Source organism: Entelurus aequoreus, linkage group LG27, assembly GCF_033978785.1.
Source record: "Entelurus aequoreus isolate RoL-2023_Sb linkage group LG27, RoL_Eaeq_v1.1, whole genome shotgun sequence".
NCBI lineage: Eukaryota > Metazoa > Chordata > Actinopteri > Syngnathiformes > Syngnathidae > Entelurus > Entelurus aequoreus.
The window spans coordinates 5,752,136-5,768,447 of NC_084757.1; the positions used below are offsets into that span (position 1 = coordinate 5,752,136).

General features: G+C 41.2%; 1 protein-coding gene across 1 annotated transcript in view; it reads right to left on the reverse strand.

Annotated features, from left to right (window-relative positions):
• Positions 1–2,931: 2,931 nt before the first annotated feature.
• The window catches only part of lonp1 (lon peptidase 1, mitochondrial), a 23,641-nt gene continuing 10,260 nt past the window's right edge, over positions 2,932–16,312 (reverse strand). The window contains exons 9-20 of the mRNA XM_062038923.1: positions 14,898–15,049; positions 14,686–14,824; positions 12,106–12,284; positions 11,951–12,038; positions 7,946–8,068; positions 7,770–7,886; positions 7,551–7,691; positions 7,321–7,486; positions 7,146–7,229; positions 3,830–3,957; positions 3,603–3,767; positions 2,932–3,532 (exon numbers count right to left, since the gene is read on the reverse strand). Coding sequence (XP_061894907.1) covers positions 3,356–3,532; positions 3,603–3,767; positions 3,830–3,957; positions 7,146–7,229; positions 7,321–7,486; positions 7,551–7,691; positions 7,770–7,886; positions 7,946–8,068; positions 11,951–12,038; positions 12,106–12,284; positions 14,686–14,824; positions 14,898–15,049 — 1,659 coding nt within the window. The 3' untranslated portion in view covers positions 2,932–3,355. The remainder of the gene's footprint in view (positions 3,533–3,602; positions 3,768–3,829; positions 3,958–7,145; positions 7,230–7,320; positions 7,487–7,550; positions 7,692–7,769; positions 7,887–7,945; positions 8,069–11,950; positions 12,039–12,105; positions 12,285–14,685; positions 14,825–14,897; positions 15,050–16,312) is intronic.

Below are 16,312 nucleotides of genomic sequence, written 5' to 3' on the forward strand. Positions count from 1 at the left end.
TTTCCATGGTAACATCCTCCATTCCTCTGGTGCAAATGAGGCGACTTGAACGCTTAAAAGTATAACTTATACACCGATGTACTCCATTGGTGAGCTAGCCACATCATAATCTCGGTTTGTGTATAAAACAAAGGATGCGGCGGCCATTTTGGTAGTTTTCACCTTCAAAACCTACACAATGTAAAGATGTTTGTCTGACAACTACAAAATGCAATTTTAGTTGTAATTGTGTGTGAATGTTGAAATGCTAACAGTTAGCACGCGGGCCAGATAGCATCAAGTGACAACAAAATGTAAGCAAAATGAGCTTAAAAAAGAAATAAGCTGGCATTCAAACAACATGCTAACAATAGCATGCTTACAGTTAGCATTAAAAAAGGCTAGGTTAGCTTGAAAAGCTAGCAGGCTTATTGGCGCATTTTAAAATGCTAACTGTACCTGCGTCAAGTACCAAAAATGCTAGCCGGTTAACATTAGCATTATTCAAGTACCAAAATATCCCTAAGGTGTATACTTACAAAAAAATAAAAAATAAATAAAGCTAGCATTCTAGTCACTCGGAGTTGTTTATCATTTAAAATGCGAGCTGTTAAGGTTAGCATTATTCAAGTGCCAAAATGTGAGCGCTGTGCATACCTACAAAATTAGCTAAAAAACAACAACAACATACTAACGTTAGCACGCTAACAGGGATCATTCGTTCAAGTAACAAAATATTTGACACCGACGTGTACACCTGTTAAGTTAGCTTGAGAAGCTAAAATGCTAACTGTACCTGCACTAAATACCAAAATAGACTACTCTGAGGTGTGTCATTTAAAATGCTGGCCTTTTAACATTATTCAAGTACCAAAATACGACTACGTTGGATACACACAAAATTAGCTAACAAAAGGCTAGCAGACGAGCATTAGCATGCTAACAGCGATCATTCGTTCCAAGTAACAATATCGGACACTGCGGTGTACACCTGTTAAGTTAGCTTGAGAAGCTAAAATGCTAACTGTACCTGCGTTAAATACCAAAATAGACTACTCTGAGGTGTGTCATTTAAAATGCTAGCTTTTTAACATTATTCAAGTACCAAAATATGACTACGTTGGATACACACAAAATTAGCTAACAAAAGGCTAGCAGACGAGCATTAGCATGCTAACAGTGATCATTCGTTCCAAGTAACAATATCTGACACTGCGGTGTATACCTGTTAAGTTAGCTCGAAAAGCTAACATGCTAACGTGAGCATGTTAAAATGCTAACTGTACCTGCGTCAAATACCAAAAATAGATTACGCTGAGGTGTGTCATTTATTCAAAATGCTAGCCTGTTAACGTTAGCAAGTACCAAAATATGACTCCGCTGGATACCTACAGAATTAGCTAAATAAAAAAAAAACATACTAGCGTTAGCATGCTAACAGGGATCATTGGTTCAAGTAACAAAATATTTGACAGAGGTGTATACCTGTTAAGTTAGCTTGAGAAGCTAAAATGCTAACTGTACCACATGAAGTACCAAAATAGACTACTCTGAGGTGTGTCATTTAAAATGCTAGCCTTTTAACATTATTCAAGTACCAAAATATGACTCGGGTGGATACCCACAAAATTAGCTAACAAAAGGCTGGCAGACTAGCGTTAGTTAGCATACTAACAGCGATCATTCGTTCCAAGTAACAATATCTGACACTGCAGTGTATACCTGTTAAGTTAGCTCAAAAAGCTAGCATGCTAACCTTAGCAAGTACCAAAATATGACTCCGCTGGATACCTACAGAATTAGCTAAATTAAAAAAAAAACATACTAGCGTTAGCATGCTAACAGGGATAATTCGTTCAAGTAACAAAATATTTGACAGAGGTGTATACCTGTTAAGTTAGCTTGAGAAGCTAAAATGCTAACTGTACCACATGAAGTACCAAAATAGACTACTCTGAGGTGTGTAATTTAAAATGCTAGCCTTTTAACATTATTCAAGTACCAAAATATGACTCGGGTGGATACCCACAAAATTAGCTAACAAAAGGCTAGCAGACGAGCATTAGCATGCTAACAGCGATCATTCGTTCCAAGTAACAATATCTGACACTGCGGTGTATATTTGTTAAGTTAGCTCGAAAAGCTAGCATGCTAATGTGAGCATGTTAAAATGCTAACTGTACCTGCGTCAAATACCAAAAATAGATTACGCTGAGGTGTGTCATTTATTCAAAATGCTAGCCTGTCAACGTTAGCAAGTACCAAAATATGACTCAGGTGGATACCTACAAAATTAAGTAAAAAAAACAAAAAAACATACTAGCGTTAGCATGCCAACAGTGATCATTCGTTCAAAGTTACGAAATGTTTAATGGTGTTTACCTGCAAAATTTGCTAAAAAGCTAGCATGCTAATGTTAAAATGCTAACTGTACCTGCGCCAAATACCAAAAATAGATTACGCTGAGGTGTGTCATTTGTTTAAAATGCTAGCCTGTCAACGAGTACCAAAATATGACTCAGGTGGATACCTACAAAATTAAGTTAAAAAAATAAATAAAATACTAGCGCTAGCATGCTAACAGTGATCATTCGTCAAGTGCCGAAATGTTTGACGGTGTTTACCTGCAAAATTTGCTAAAAAGCCAGCATGCTAATGTTAAAATGCTAACTGTACCTGCGTCAAATACCAAAAATAGATTACGCTGAGGTGTGTCATTTGTTTAAAATGCTAGCCTGTCAACGAGTACCAAAATATGACTCAGGTGGATACCTACAAAATTAAGTTAAAAAAATTAATAAAATACTAGCGCTAGCATGCTAACAGTGATCATTCGTTGAAGTTACGAAATGTTTGACAGTGTTTACCTGCAAAATTTGCTAAAAAGCCAGCATGCTAATGTTAAAATGCTAACTGTACCTGCGTCAAATACCAAAAATAGATTACGCTGAGGTGTGTCATTTGTTTAAAATGCTAGCCTGTCAACGAGTACCAAAATATGACTCAGGTGGATACATACAAAATTAAGTTAAAAAAATAAATAAAATACTAGCGCTAGCATGCTAACAGTGATCATTCGTCAAGTGCCGAAATGTTTGACGGTGTTTACCTGCAAAATTAGCTAAAAAGCTAGCATGCTAATGTTAAAATGCTAACGATAGTGCCAGTGGCCACACCCCCGGTGTAGTATTTCATGACATAGTCATCACCGTCCTCCTTCCAACGTGTGAAAATTGTTATAGTAGATTTATTATTACACATTAATATAAAATAATATTTCTCTCTGAAAGAGTCCGTCCACAGCAGTGCATTGTGGGAGCTGTGGCCCGCCAGAGTCACAGCGTTTCATTGGCTAAAGAGACGAGGCGGTCGGTGGCTACGACCTGGACTTCACAGCCAGAGGGGGCGCCGGTGGGAAGACCACCGGGAAGATTTGACTGTAGTGGTCCACAAAGTGGACCTCCAGGCCCTCGCTGATGTAGTCCGGCAGGTCCGAGAAGTCCTTCCGGTTCTCTGCGGGCATGACGATGCACGTGACTCCCGCACGACGCGCCTGGCAGGGAACAGGAAGACGTGGTCAACCTGGCCGGACTAGAAGGGAGCGGACATGTGACCGGACTCACGGCGATGGTTTTCTCCTTGATCCCTCCCACAGGAAGGATCTTCCCGGTCAGGGACACCTCCCCCGTCATGGCCACGTCGGGGCGCACGGGCCGGCCGGTTGCCAGGGACAACAGCGCCGTGACGATGGTGCAGCCGGCGCTCGGTCCGTCTTTGGGGGTCGCGCCCTGACAGGTGACAGGAGAAGGTCTCGACTCCGCCTAAAGCGTGACGGCGCTGGCTGGCTCACCTCAGGAACGTGCAGGTGCAGGTGAGAGTTGACCAGGAAGTCGTTGTCGGGCTCCTGCTGCATCAGGAAGGCTCTGGCGAAGGTGGACGCGATTTTGGCGCTCTCTTTCATGACGTCGCCGAGCTGACCTGCAGAAAAAACGGGGAGCGGGCAGAAAAGTATTGTCATTTCCTTATCTTCCAAATATGGTCATTTCCTTCTCTTCCAAATATAGTCATTTCCTTATCTTCCAAATATGGTCATTTCCTTATCTTTACCGTTGTCGCGGTGGCTTCCAAATCACACTAACTCAGGAGATCCCTGCCAATTATGTGCAGTAAAGATGGCCGATGATATCAGCCTGCTGATATTATCGGCCGATAAATGCTTTAAAATCTAATATCGAAAATGATCGGTATCAGGTTTTTTTTATGGCCTCTTATGTGGACACTTGTACTGCCATCTGGTGGTGTCAGAAGAGCATAACATACAATGGAATTTGGAAAAAAAAAAGTGTAAAAATAAGAATTAGCATGTCACTAAACATGAAGTACACGTTTGTGTACTTATGGACCAAATACATCATATTAAAAGATGATTCTTAGTTTTTGTTCTAATTAGGGTCCAATAAGACGAATAAAACAAGCATGAAAACAAACAGCTTGGGCCTTAAGAGGTTAGAGGCCTACTGAAATGATTTTTTTTTATTTAAACGGGAATAGCAGATCCATTCTATGTGTCATACTTCATCATTTCGCGATATTGCCATATTTTTGCTGAAAGGATTTAGTAGAGAAAATCGACGATAAAGTTCGCAACTTTTGCTCGCTGATAAAAAAAAGCCTTGCCTGTAGCGGAAGTAGCGTGACGTCACAGGAGCTAGTATTCCTCACAATTCCCCGTTGTTTACAATGGAGCGAGAGAGATTCGGACCGAGAAAGTGATGATTACCCCATTAATTTGAGCGAGGATGAAAGATTCGTAGATGAGGAACGTTACAGTGAAGGACTTGAGAGGCAGTGATGGACGTATCTTTTTTCGCTCTGACCGTAACTTAGGTACAAGCTGGCTCATTGGATTCCACACTCTCTCCTTTTTCTATTGTGGATCACGGATTTGTATTTGAAACCACCTGGGATACTATATCCTCTTGAAAATGAGAGTCGAGAACGCCAAATGGACATTCAGTGCCTTTTATCTCCACGACAATACATCGGCGAAGCTCTTTAGCTACTGAGCTAACGTGATAGCATCGTTCTCAAATGCAGATAGAAACAAAATAAATAAACCCCTGACTGGAAGGATAGACAGAAGATCAACAATACTATTAAACCATGGACATGTAAATACACGGTTAATAATTCTCAGCCTGGCAAGGCTGTTGCTAATGACGCTAAGGCTAATTTAGCAACTTAGCAACCGGACCTCACAGAACTATGATACAAACATTAGCGCTCCACCTACGCCAGCCAGCCCTCATCTTCCCATCAACAGCCGTGCTCACCTGCGTTCCAGCGATCGACGGCGCGACGAAGGACTTCATCCGTGGGTTTGGCGGCAAGCATCGGCTAGGCGTCTGCTAAGTAAGTAGTCCTTGTTGTGTTGCTGTAAGTATTGTACTTAGCCGCTAATACACCGATCGATCCCACCTACAACGTTCTTCTTTGCAGCCTCCATTGTTCATTAAACAAATTGCAAAAGATTCACCAACACAGATGTCCAGAATACTGTGGAATTTTGTCGAAGAAAACAAGAGGTTTTTGTATCGGGTCGATGGGGTCCAACCACTTCCGTTGCTTTTGTGACGTCACGCGCATAAATCATATCCAAAGGAGTTTTTCAACCGGAAGTGTGGCGGGAATTTTAAAATGTCACTTCATAAGTTAACCCGGCCGTATTGGCATGTGTTGCAATGTTAAGATTTCATCATTGATATATAAACTATCAGACTGCGTGGTCGCTAGTAGTGGCTTTCAGTAGGCCTTTAATTAAGCTAGCCAATTGTGTTCTTGTTGTTTTTTTTGCTTTGCAAACTAACTGTGAGGAAGTAAGAAACAGCCCCTTTAAGTAGCTTCATAGACCTATTTCTTTATTTTGTCCCATTGGATGCTCCATATTTGAGGAGCAACCGCAGTAATGACTAGAGCAGGGGTCACCAACCTTTTTGAAAGCAAGAGCTACTTCTTGGGTAGTGATTAATGCGAAGGGCTACCAGTTTCAAAACACTTAAATAAATTGCCAGAAATAGCCAATTTGCTCAATTTACCTTTAACTCTATGTTATTATTAATAATTAATGATATTTACACTTAATTGAACGGTTTAAAAGAGGAGAAAACACGAAAAAAATGACAATTAAATTTTGAAACATAGTTTATCTTCAATTTTGACTCTTTAAAATTCAAAATTCAACCGAAAAAAAGAAGAGAAAAACTAGCTAATTCGAATCTTTTTGAAAAAATAAAAAAAAGAAGTTATGGAACATCATTAGTAATTTTTCCTGATTAAGATTAATTTTAGAATTTTGATGACATGTTTTAAATAGGTTAAAATCCAATCTACACTTTGTTAGAAATTATAACAAATTGGACCAAGCTATATTTCTAACAAAGACAAATCATTATTTCTTCTAGATTTTCCAGAACAAACATTTTAAAAGAAATTCAAAAGACTTTGAAATAAGATTTAAATTTGATTCTACAGATTTTCTAGATTTGCCACAATATTTCTTTTGAATTTTAATCATAATAAGTTTGAAGAAATATTTCACAAATATTCTTCGTCAAAAAATTAGAAACTAAAATGAAGAATTAAATTAAAATGTATTTATTATTCTTTACAATAAAAAAAATAAATTTACTTGAACATTGATTTAAATTGTCAGGAAAGAAGAGGAAGGAATTTAAAAGGTAAAAAGGTATATGTGTTTAAAAGTCCTAAAATAATTTTTAAGGTTGTATTTTTTCTCTAAAATTGTCTTTCTGAAAGTTATAAGAAGCAAAGTAAAAAAATTAATGAATTTATTCAAACAAGTGAAGACCAAGTCTTTAAAATATTTTCTTGGATTTTCAAATTCTTTTTGAGTTTTGTCTCTCTTAGAATTAAAAATGTCGGGCAAAGCGAGACCAGCTTGCTAGTAAATAAATAACATTTAAAAAATAGAGGCAGCTCACTGGTAAGTGCTGCTATTTGAGCTATTTTTAGAACAGGCCAGCGGGCTACTCATCTGGTCCTTACGGGCTACCTGGTGCCCGCGGGCACCGCGTTGGTGACCACTGCACTACTTTCTATGATGACAGTGTGTTAACGTGGAGGAGCGATCGCAGCGCTGCACTAACCTGTCACCTCCAGCGACCCCTCCCCTTTGGCATCTTTCCCCACCGGTCGCCGCAGTGAGGTCTCAATGAACAGCGTGGATCCTCCTGCGCAGGGAAAACACCTTTTAGTGCGCGCGTGTGGGCGCCGCGTGTGGGCGCCGCGTGTGGGCGCCGCTTGCGTGCGCACGCCACTCACCCATGGCCGTCCACGCCAGCCCCATGACCACCCCCGGCGGCGTGACGTCGTACATCCTGTCCACGGTGAAGACGGGTTTGCCCACGTACTCCTGCAGGTTGTCGGGGGAAACGCTGACCGTCTGCCGCTCTCCGCTCACGATGGAGAACGCCACCTTGCGGAAGACCTGAGGGCGACGAGCCACGTGAAGGAAGGGGACGGCGGTGATGGTACCTTCCGGGTCTGCTGACCTTTTCCACTTGCTTCTGCAGGTTCCGGACCCCGGACTCTCGGCAGTACTGTCTGATGAGCAGGCCGAGAGCGTCGGGCGAGATGGACGCCTTGTCCTCGCTGAGGCCGCACAGCGAGCGCAGCTGAGGCACCAGGTAGCGCTGCGGCACAACGCGGGACCGGGTTAGCTCACAGAGGAGGTACGCGCCCGCCAAAGGAGGTCGGCGCTAGCGTGCTACCTGAGCGATGGCCAGTTTCTCCTGCGCCACGTATCCCGACACGTTAATCATCTCCATGCGGTCCCGCAGGGGCTCCGGTATGGTGTCGGTCACGTTGGCCGTGCAGATGAACAGCACCTGGGGGAGCGCGAGCATCGTTAGCACAACACAAGACGCTCAGCTTAGCAGGCGCTCACCTTTGAAAGATCCACAGGAACATCCAGGTAGTGGTCCAGGAAGTTGGCGTTCTGCTCCGGGTCCAGAAGCTCCAGCAGAGCTGAGGACGGATCGCCTTGATAGCCGCGGCCTATCTTATCCACCTGGCAACAAAGGAGGGACGGCCTGAAGTTTGTATTATTGCATCCTCCTGAGAAGACTATATTTCAGTCCTAGGCAGGCCCGGCCCTAACCAATCTGGCGCCCTAGGCAAGATTCTAGGTGGCGCCCCCCCACATCGGCAGTGAAGTGTATATACTCACAAGAAACCGAATAGCTTTGTCTTTGACCTTTTTTTTTACTTAAAGAAAGCAAATTAACAATCAGAATAGTTAACAAGATAAAAAAAAATATGGATAAATAAATGAATACAAAAAATAAAAAATGAATATATGAAATACAATATTTTTTACATACATAAACACAAAATAAAACGTGTCAACAAGTTGCATAAAATAAATTAAAAGTACAATATAAATAAGGCACTGCACAAAACAAGATATCAAACCAGTATGACTTTAACAACTATATTACAAAAAAAAGGGTATCCTACAGAGTTCTCTATTTGTGCTTTTTAATATTGCATTAACTAGAATGACTTACAAATTACTGTACACCAGGGAGTACTGTAATTACCTAACGTTACATTATTATTTTCCATTATTTTCCATTTTCCTATAGCCCCCTCCACAATATTAACCCGACGTTACAACAGAACTGGCTATTTATTGATTAGCAATTGCCGAATCATGTAACATTAGCTTAATGCTAAAAAGCCAGGTTACTACCACATTCTGTAACAGACAAATCATTTCATGTAGGCTAACGTTACCTACCTGCTACCTCTGTCTTTTTCTCGTTTCTCCTCTTCTTTTCTCCCCTGGGCACCTGACAGTTTTGGCCGTTTTGACATCTTGTGTTGATTTTTTTTTATGTGGTGACGTCCAAAAAGAGTCATGATACGGGAAGGGAGGGGGCGCACCGTGCCGGGGGGATGGGGGGGCGTAATGTTGTAACAAATAATATTTCTATTAAATAGGCTTTACTTTGCATTTTAATTAACGTGGGATTATTTTGTGTATTTAGAAATAATAGTACCAACTTTTTTTTTTTCCCTCCAACATTTGTGGCACTGGCGTGGCGCCCCCTGATGGACAGCGCCCTTAGCATTTGCCTATACGGCCTATGCCACGGGCCGGCCCTGGTCCTAGGTGACAATCTTACTCACTGAATCATTCTACACCATTCTTGGGATGACGATCCCATTCAACACGATTCTCGCAAGGGATTATTTGGTATAATAATTATAATTAACTATTTCAAAACAGCTTAGGTGTCAAACTCATTTTCAATGAGGGCCACATGGCAGTTATTAGGGCTGCGAATCTTTGGGTGTCCCACGATTCGATTCAATATCGATTCTTGGGGTCACGATTCGATTCAAAATCGATTTTTTGCGATTCAACGCGATTCTCAATTCAAAAACGATATTTTCCCGATTGAAAAGGATTGTCTATTCATGGAATACATAGATTTCAGCAGGATCTACTCCAGTCTGCTGACATGCAAGCAGAGTAGTAGATTTTTGTAAAAAGCTTTTATAATTGTAAAGGACAATGTTTTATCAACTGATTGCAATAATGTACATTTGTTTGAACTATTAAATGAACCAACCAACCAGTCTACATGTGTTTTGTGGACTTGGAGAAGGCATTGGACCGTGTCCCTCGGGAAGTCCTGTGGGGAGTGCTCAGAGAGTATGGGGTATCGGACTGTCTGATTGTGGCGGTCCACTCCCTGTATGATCAGTGTCAGAACTTGGTCCACTCCCTGTATGATCAGTGTCAGAACTTGGTCCACTCCCTGTATGATCAGTGTCAGAGCTTGGTCCACTCCCTGTATGATCAGTGTCAGAACTTGGTCCACTCCCTGTATGATCAGTGTCAGAGCTTGGTCCGCATTGCTGGCAGTAAGTCGGACACGTTTCCAGTGAGGGTTGGACTCCGCCAAGGCTGCCCTTTGTCACCCATTCTGTTCAGAACTTTTATGGACAGAATTTCTAGGCGCAGTCAAGGCGTTGAGGGGATCTGGTTTGGTGGCTGCAGGATTAGGTCTCTGCTTTTTGCAGATGATGTGGTCCTGATGGCTTCATCCGGCCAGGATCTTCAGCTCTCACTGGATCGGTTCGCAGCTGAGTGTGAAGCGACTGGGATGAGAATCGGCACCTCCAAGTCAGAGTCCATGGTTCTCGCCCGGAAAAGGGTGGAGTGCCATCTCCGGGTTGCGGAGGAGACCCTGCCCCAAGTGGAGGAGTTCAAGTACCTCGGAGTCTTGTTCACGAGTGAGGGAAGAGTGGATGGTGAGATCGACAGGTGGATCGGTGCGGCGTCTTTAGTAATGCGGACGCTGAATCGATCCGTTGTGGTGAAGAAGGAGCTGAGCCGGAAGGCAAAGCTCTCAATTTACCGGTCGATCTACGTTCCCATCCTCACCTATGGTCATGAGCTTTGGGTTATGACCGAAAGGACAAGATCACGGGTACAAGCGGCCCAAATGAGTTTGGGTCTCTCCCTTAGAGATAGGGTGAGAAGCTCTGTCATCCGGGAGGAGCTCAAAGTAAAGCTGCTGCTCCTCCACATGGAGAGGAGCCAGTTGAGGTGGTTCGGGCATCTGGTCAGGATGCCACCCGAACGCCTCCCTAGGGAGGTGTTTAGGGCATGTCCGACCGGTAGGAGGCCACGGGGAAGACCCAGGACACGTTGGGAAGACTACGTCTCCCGGCTGGCCTGGGAACGCCTCGGGATCCCCCGGGAAGAGCTGGACCAAGTGGCTGGGGAGAGGGAAGTCTGGGCTTCCCTGCTTAGGCTGCTGCCCCCGCGACCCGACTTCGGATAAGCGGAAGAAGATGGATGGATATTAAATGAACCAAAAATATGACTTATTTTTCCCAACTTCTTTGTCACGTGTTGCTGCCATCAAATTCTAAAGTTAATGATTATTTGCAAAAAAAATTTTTTTTATCAGTTTGAACATCAAATATGTTTTCTTTGTAGCATATTCAACTGAATATGGCTTGAAAAGGATTTGCAAATCATTGTATTCCGTTTATATTTACATCTAACACCATTTCCCAACTCATATGGAAACGGGGTTTGTAATTGCCATGTTTTGTGTTCAATAGTTTTCGTTTCATTTAAATGATCACAATATTACGATTAGGGATGTCCGATAATGGCTTTTTGCCGATATCCGATATGCCGATATTGTCCAACTCTTTAATTACCGATACCGATATCAACCGATATATACAGTCGTGGAATTAACACATTATTATGCCTAATTTGGACAACCAGGTATGGTGAAGATAAGGTACTTTTTAAAAAAATGAATCAAATAAAATAAGATAAATAAATTCAAAACATTTTCTTGAATAAAAAAGAAAGTACAACAATATAAAAACAGTTACATAGAAACTAGTAATTAATGAAAATTAGTAAAATGAAGTGTTAAAGGTTAGTACTATTAGTGGAGCAGCAGCACGCACAATCATGTGTGCTTACGGACTGTATCCCTTGCAGACTGTATTGATATATATTGATATATAATGTAGGAAGCAGAATATTAATAACAGAAAGAAACAACCCTTTTGTGTGAATGAGTGTAAATGGGGGAGGGAGGTTTTTTGGGTTGGTGCACTAAATGTAAGTGTATCTTGTGTTTTTATGTGGATTTAATAAATAAATAAAAACAACAACAAAAAAAAAACGATACTGATAATAAAAAAAACGATACCGATAATTTCCGATATTACATTTTAACGCATTTATCGGCATCTCTATTTACGATAGTATTAAAAGCTATGTGGTCGGCCACATTTATTTTTAATCATATCGTCCTTGTCGCCCAACCTCATAACACTTTGTCTCCATGGCAACAGGATGCTGAACGACATTAGAAGACCAACGGGATTAAGACGGCTTGCTGACCTCATCAATCAGAACCAGAGGATTCTCCGTCTTGGTTTTCTTGAGGCACTGGATGATCTTCCCCGGCATGGCGCCAACGTACGTCCTCCTGAGCGCCCACAAACACGGTATAGAGACCACGGCGCTTGCCACGACATCCCAGACGAGGCACCCACCTGTGTCCTTTAATCTCAGCCACATCCGTCATACCGCCCACGCTGAACCGGAAGTACTCTCTGTTGAGGGCCCGGGCGATGGAGCGGGCAATGGAGGTCTTGCCCACCCCGGGGGGGCCGTAGAAGCACAGGATCTTGCCCTGGGTGGAGCCTCGCAGCTGACTGACGGCTATGAACTCCTGCAAGAAATATGTTGGGGGGGCATGAGAGGCAATAGCATATATCTTGACACATGCAGATAGATACATAAATAAACATTCTCTTTAGGGGGGCGTGACTAAAAATATTGAAAACCACTGGGTTACATTGACAGTGCTTTTCTACTGTGTGTGTGTGTGTTCTTGTATTTCTAGCCTTCTTGAGACACGAAGAAGGAAAAGTATCTTCCATATGAGGAGGTGTGAAGAAGTGATGACATAAATCAACAACATTGCATCTAATAGACAATGTCTCATTTGTAGTGACATCTATTAAAATGAGGGTGCTCCCAAAAAGGAGGGATTTTTAAAAGTGCTCCCCCTCTGGCCAACATTTGTAATAACAAGTGTCCATCCATCCATCCATTGTCTACCGCTTGTCCCTTTCGGCGTCGCGGGGGGTGCTGGGGCCTATCTCAGCTGCATTCAGGCGGAAGGCGGGGTACACCCTGGACAAGTCACCGCCTCATCACAGGGCCAACACAGATAGACAACATTCACACACACATTCACACACTAGGAACCATTTAGTGTTGCCAATCAACCTATCCCCAGGTGCATGTCTTTGGAGGTGGGAGGGTCCTATCTCTAGCTGCATGTCTTTGGAGGTGGGAGGAGCCTATCTCTAGGTGCATGTCTTTGGAGGTGGGAGGAGCCTATCTCTAGGTGCATGTCTTTGGAGGTGGGAGGAGCCTATCTCTAGCTGCATGTCTTTAGAGGTGGGAGGGGCCTATCCCCAGGTGCGTGTCTTTGGAGGTGGGAGGAAGCCGAAGTAGAACCCCCGCAGTCACAAGGAGAAAATGCAAACTCCACACAGAAAGATCCCGAGCCCGGGATGGAACTCAGGACCTTCGTGTTGTGAGGCACACGCACTAACCCCTGTGCTACCGTGCTGCCTAATAATCAACCTAATAATCAATAATAACAAGTGTGTGTAAGAAATTGAAATGCGCCTCCTTTGGCCACAGTTAATAAAATAAATATGTATATAGACCAGGGGTCACCAACGCGGTGCCCGCGGGCACCAGGTAGCCCGTAAGGACCAGATGAGTAGCCCGCTGGCCTGTTCTAAAAATAGCTCAAATAGCAGCACTTACCAGTGAGCTGCCTCTATTTTTTAAATTGTATTTATTTACTAGCAAGCTGGTCTCGCTTTGCCCGACATTTTTAATTCTAAGAGAGACAAAACTCAAATAGAATTTGAAAATCCAAGAAAATATTTTAAAGACTTGGTCTTCACTTGTTTAAATAAATTCATTAATTTTTTTACTTTGCTTCTTATAACTTTCAGAAAGACAATTTTAGAGAAAAAATACAACCTTAAAAATGATTTTAGGATTTTTAAACACATATACCTTTTTACCTTTTAAATTCCTTCCTATTTTTTCCTGACAATTTAAATCAATGTTCAAGTAAAAAAAAATTGTTTTATTGTAAACAATAATAAATACATTTTAATTTAATTCTTCATTTTAGCTTCTGTTTTTTCGACAAAGAATATTTGTGAAATATTTCTTCAAACTTATGATTAAAATTCAAAAAAATTATTCTGGCAAATCTAGAAAATCCGCAGAATCAAATTTAAATTTTATTTCAAAGTCTTTTGAATTTCTTTTAAAATTTTTGTTCTGGAAAATCTAGAAGAAATAATGATTTGTCTTTGTTAGAAATATAGCTTGGTCCAATTTGTTATATATTCTAACAAAGTGTAGATTGGATTTTAACCTATTTAAAACATGTCATCAAAATTCTAAAATGAATATTAATCAGGAAAAATTACTAATGATGTTCCATAAATTATTTTTCAAATTTTTTCAAAAAGATTCAAATTAGCTAGTTTTTCTCTTCTTTTTTTCAGTTGAATTTTGAATTTTAAAGAGTCGAAATTGAAGATAAACTATGTTTCAAAATTTAATCGTCATTTTTTTCGTGTTTTCTCCTCTTCTAAACCGTTCAATTAAGTGTGAATATCATTAATTATTAATAATAACATAGAGTTAAAGGTAAATCGAGCAAATTGGCTATTTCTGGCAATTTATTGAAGTGTGTATCAAACTGGTAGCCCTTCGCATTAATCACTACCCAAGAAGTAGCTCTTGCTTTCAAAAAGGTTGGTGACCCGTTATAGAGACATACAGTAATAACTTGAAGTAAATAATGAAGATTAAAAAACAATTACAAACATTTTTTTTTTACTAAAAGCTCACCTTTTTTATATGTGCATAGTATGTATATATTATTAATGTTGTAAATACACTTCTTTATATATCTAGAAAGGCTGGTCCTAAAGAGGGAGGCATTTTTCTCACGTCTCAAGAAGGTAACAAGTACAAGAATGTGTGTGTGTGTGTGTGTGTGTGTGTGTGTGTGTGTGTGTGCTAACCAGTATGCGCTTCTTAATGTCATCCATCCCATAATGATCTTCTTCCAGAACCTCCTTGGCTCTATCCAGCGCTAAGTTCTCCTCACTGTTGGTGCCCCACGGCATGCTGGTCAGCCAGTCCAGGTAGTTGCGAGTGACGCTGAAACACGCACACACACACACATTGAGGACACAGGTCCATGAGGGTGAGTACAGGTGCGATGGAGACCAACTTGAACTCAGAGGAGTGGTTGTCCAGCAGGGAGAGCTTGTTGAGTTCCTCGTTAATGACGTCCATGATGTGCTGAGGGACCGTCCTGTCTTTCAGTCTCTCTCGGAACTTCTCCTCGATGGCCTCCTTGTCCTCCTTCTCCAGACCCAACTCCTGCACACACACACACACACACACACACACACACACACACACACACACACACACACACACACACACACACACACACACACACACACACACACACACACACACACACACACACACACACACACACACACACACACACACACACACACACAAATAACATAAATTACGGACTGTACGCCGCTACCTTTTTCCTACACTTTGAACCATGCGGCTTATAAAACGATGCGGCTAATTTATGGATTTTTCTTTGCTGACGGTCATGATACAAAAAGTAAAAAAATAAATAAAAATACACTGAGAAGGTGTTCTATTGTTTGTGCTACGGCGCCATCTTTTGGATTTGATGGATTGATTGAGACTTTTATTAGTAGATTGCACAGTACAGTACATATTCCGTACAATTGACCACTAAATGGTAACACCCCAATAAGTTTTTCAACTTGTTTAAGTCGGGGTCCACTTAAATGGATGAAGCCGCTCACTGCAGGCGCTGCAGTGTCCTTCCATTTAGTGCTTTCAACCATCAGTCTTCTAGCTGTCCATAGCGTTTCTACTAGGGATGTCCGATAATGGCTTTTTGCCGATATCCGATATTCCGATATTGTCCAACTCTTTAATTACCGATACCGATATCAACCGATATATACAGTCGTGGAATTAACACATTATTATGCCTAATTTGGACAACCAGGTAGGGTGAAGATAAGGTACTTTTTAAAAAAATAAAATAAAATAAGATAACTAAATTAAAAACATTTTCTTGAATAAAAAAGAAAGTAAAACAATATAAAAACAGTTACATAGAAACTAGTAATTAATGAAAATGAGTAAAATGAAGTGTTAAAGGTTAGTACTATTAGTGGAGCAGCAGCACGCACAATCATGTGTGCTTACGGACTGTATCCCTTGCAGACTGTATTGATATATATTGATACATAATGCTTACAGACTGTATCCCTTGCAGACTGTATTGATATGTATTGATATATAATGTAGGAAGCAGAATATTGATAACAGAAAGAAATGGGGGGAGGGAGGTTTTTTGGGTTGATGCACTAATTGTAAGTGTATCTTGTGTTTTTTACGTTGATTTAATAAAAAAAAAAAAAAAAAACGATACAGATAATAAAAAAAACGATACCGATAATTTCCGATATTACATTTTAACGCATTTATCGGCCGATAAAGTTTCTACCCATATGGATTGTTCATACATCACTCTAAGCAAGTTTGATAAGTTTTACAATATAACTCGCGACCCCGAAA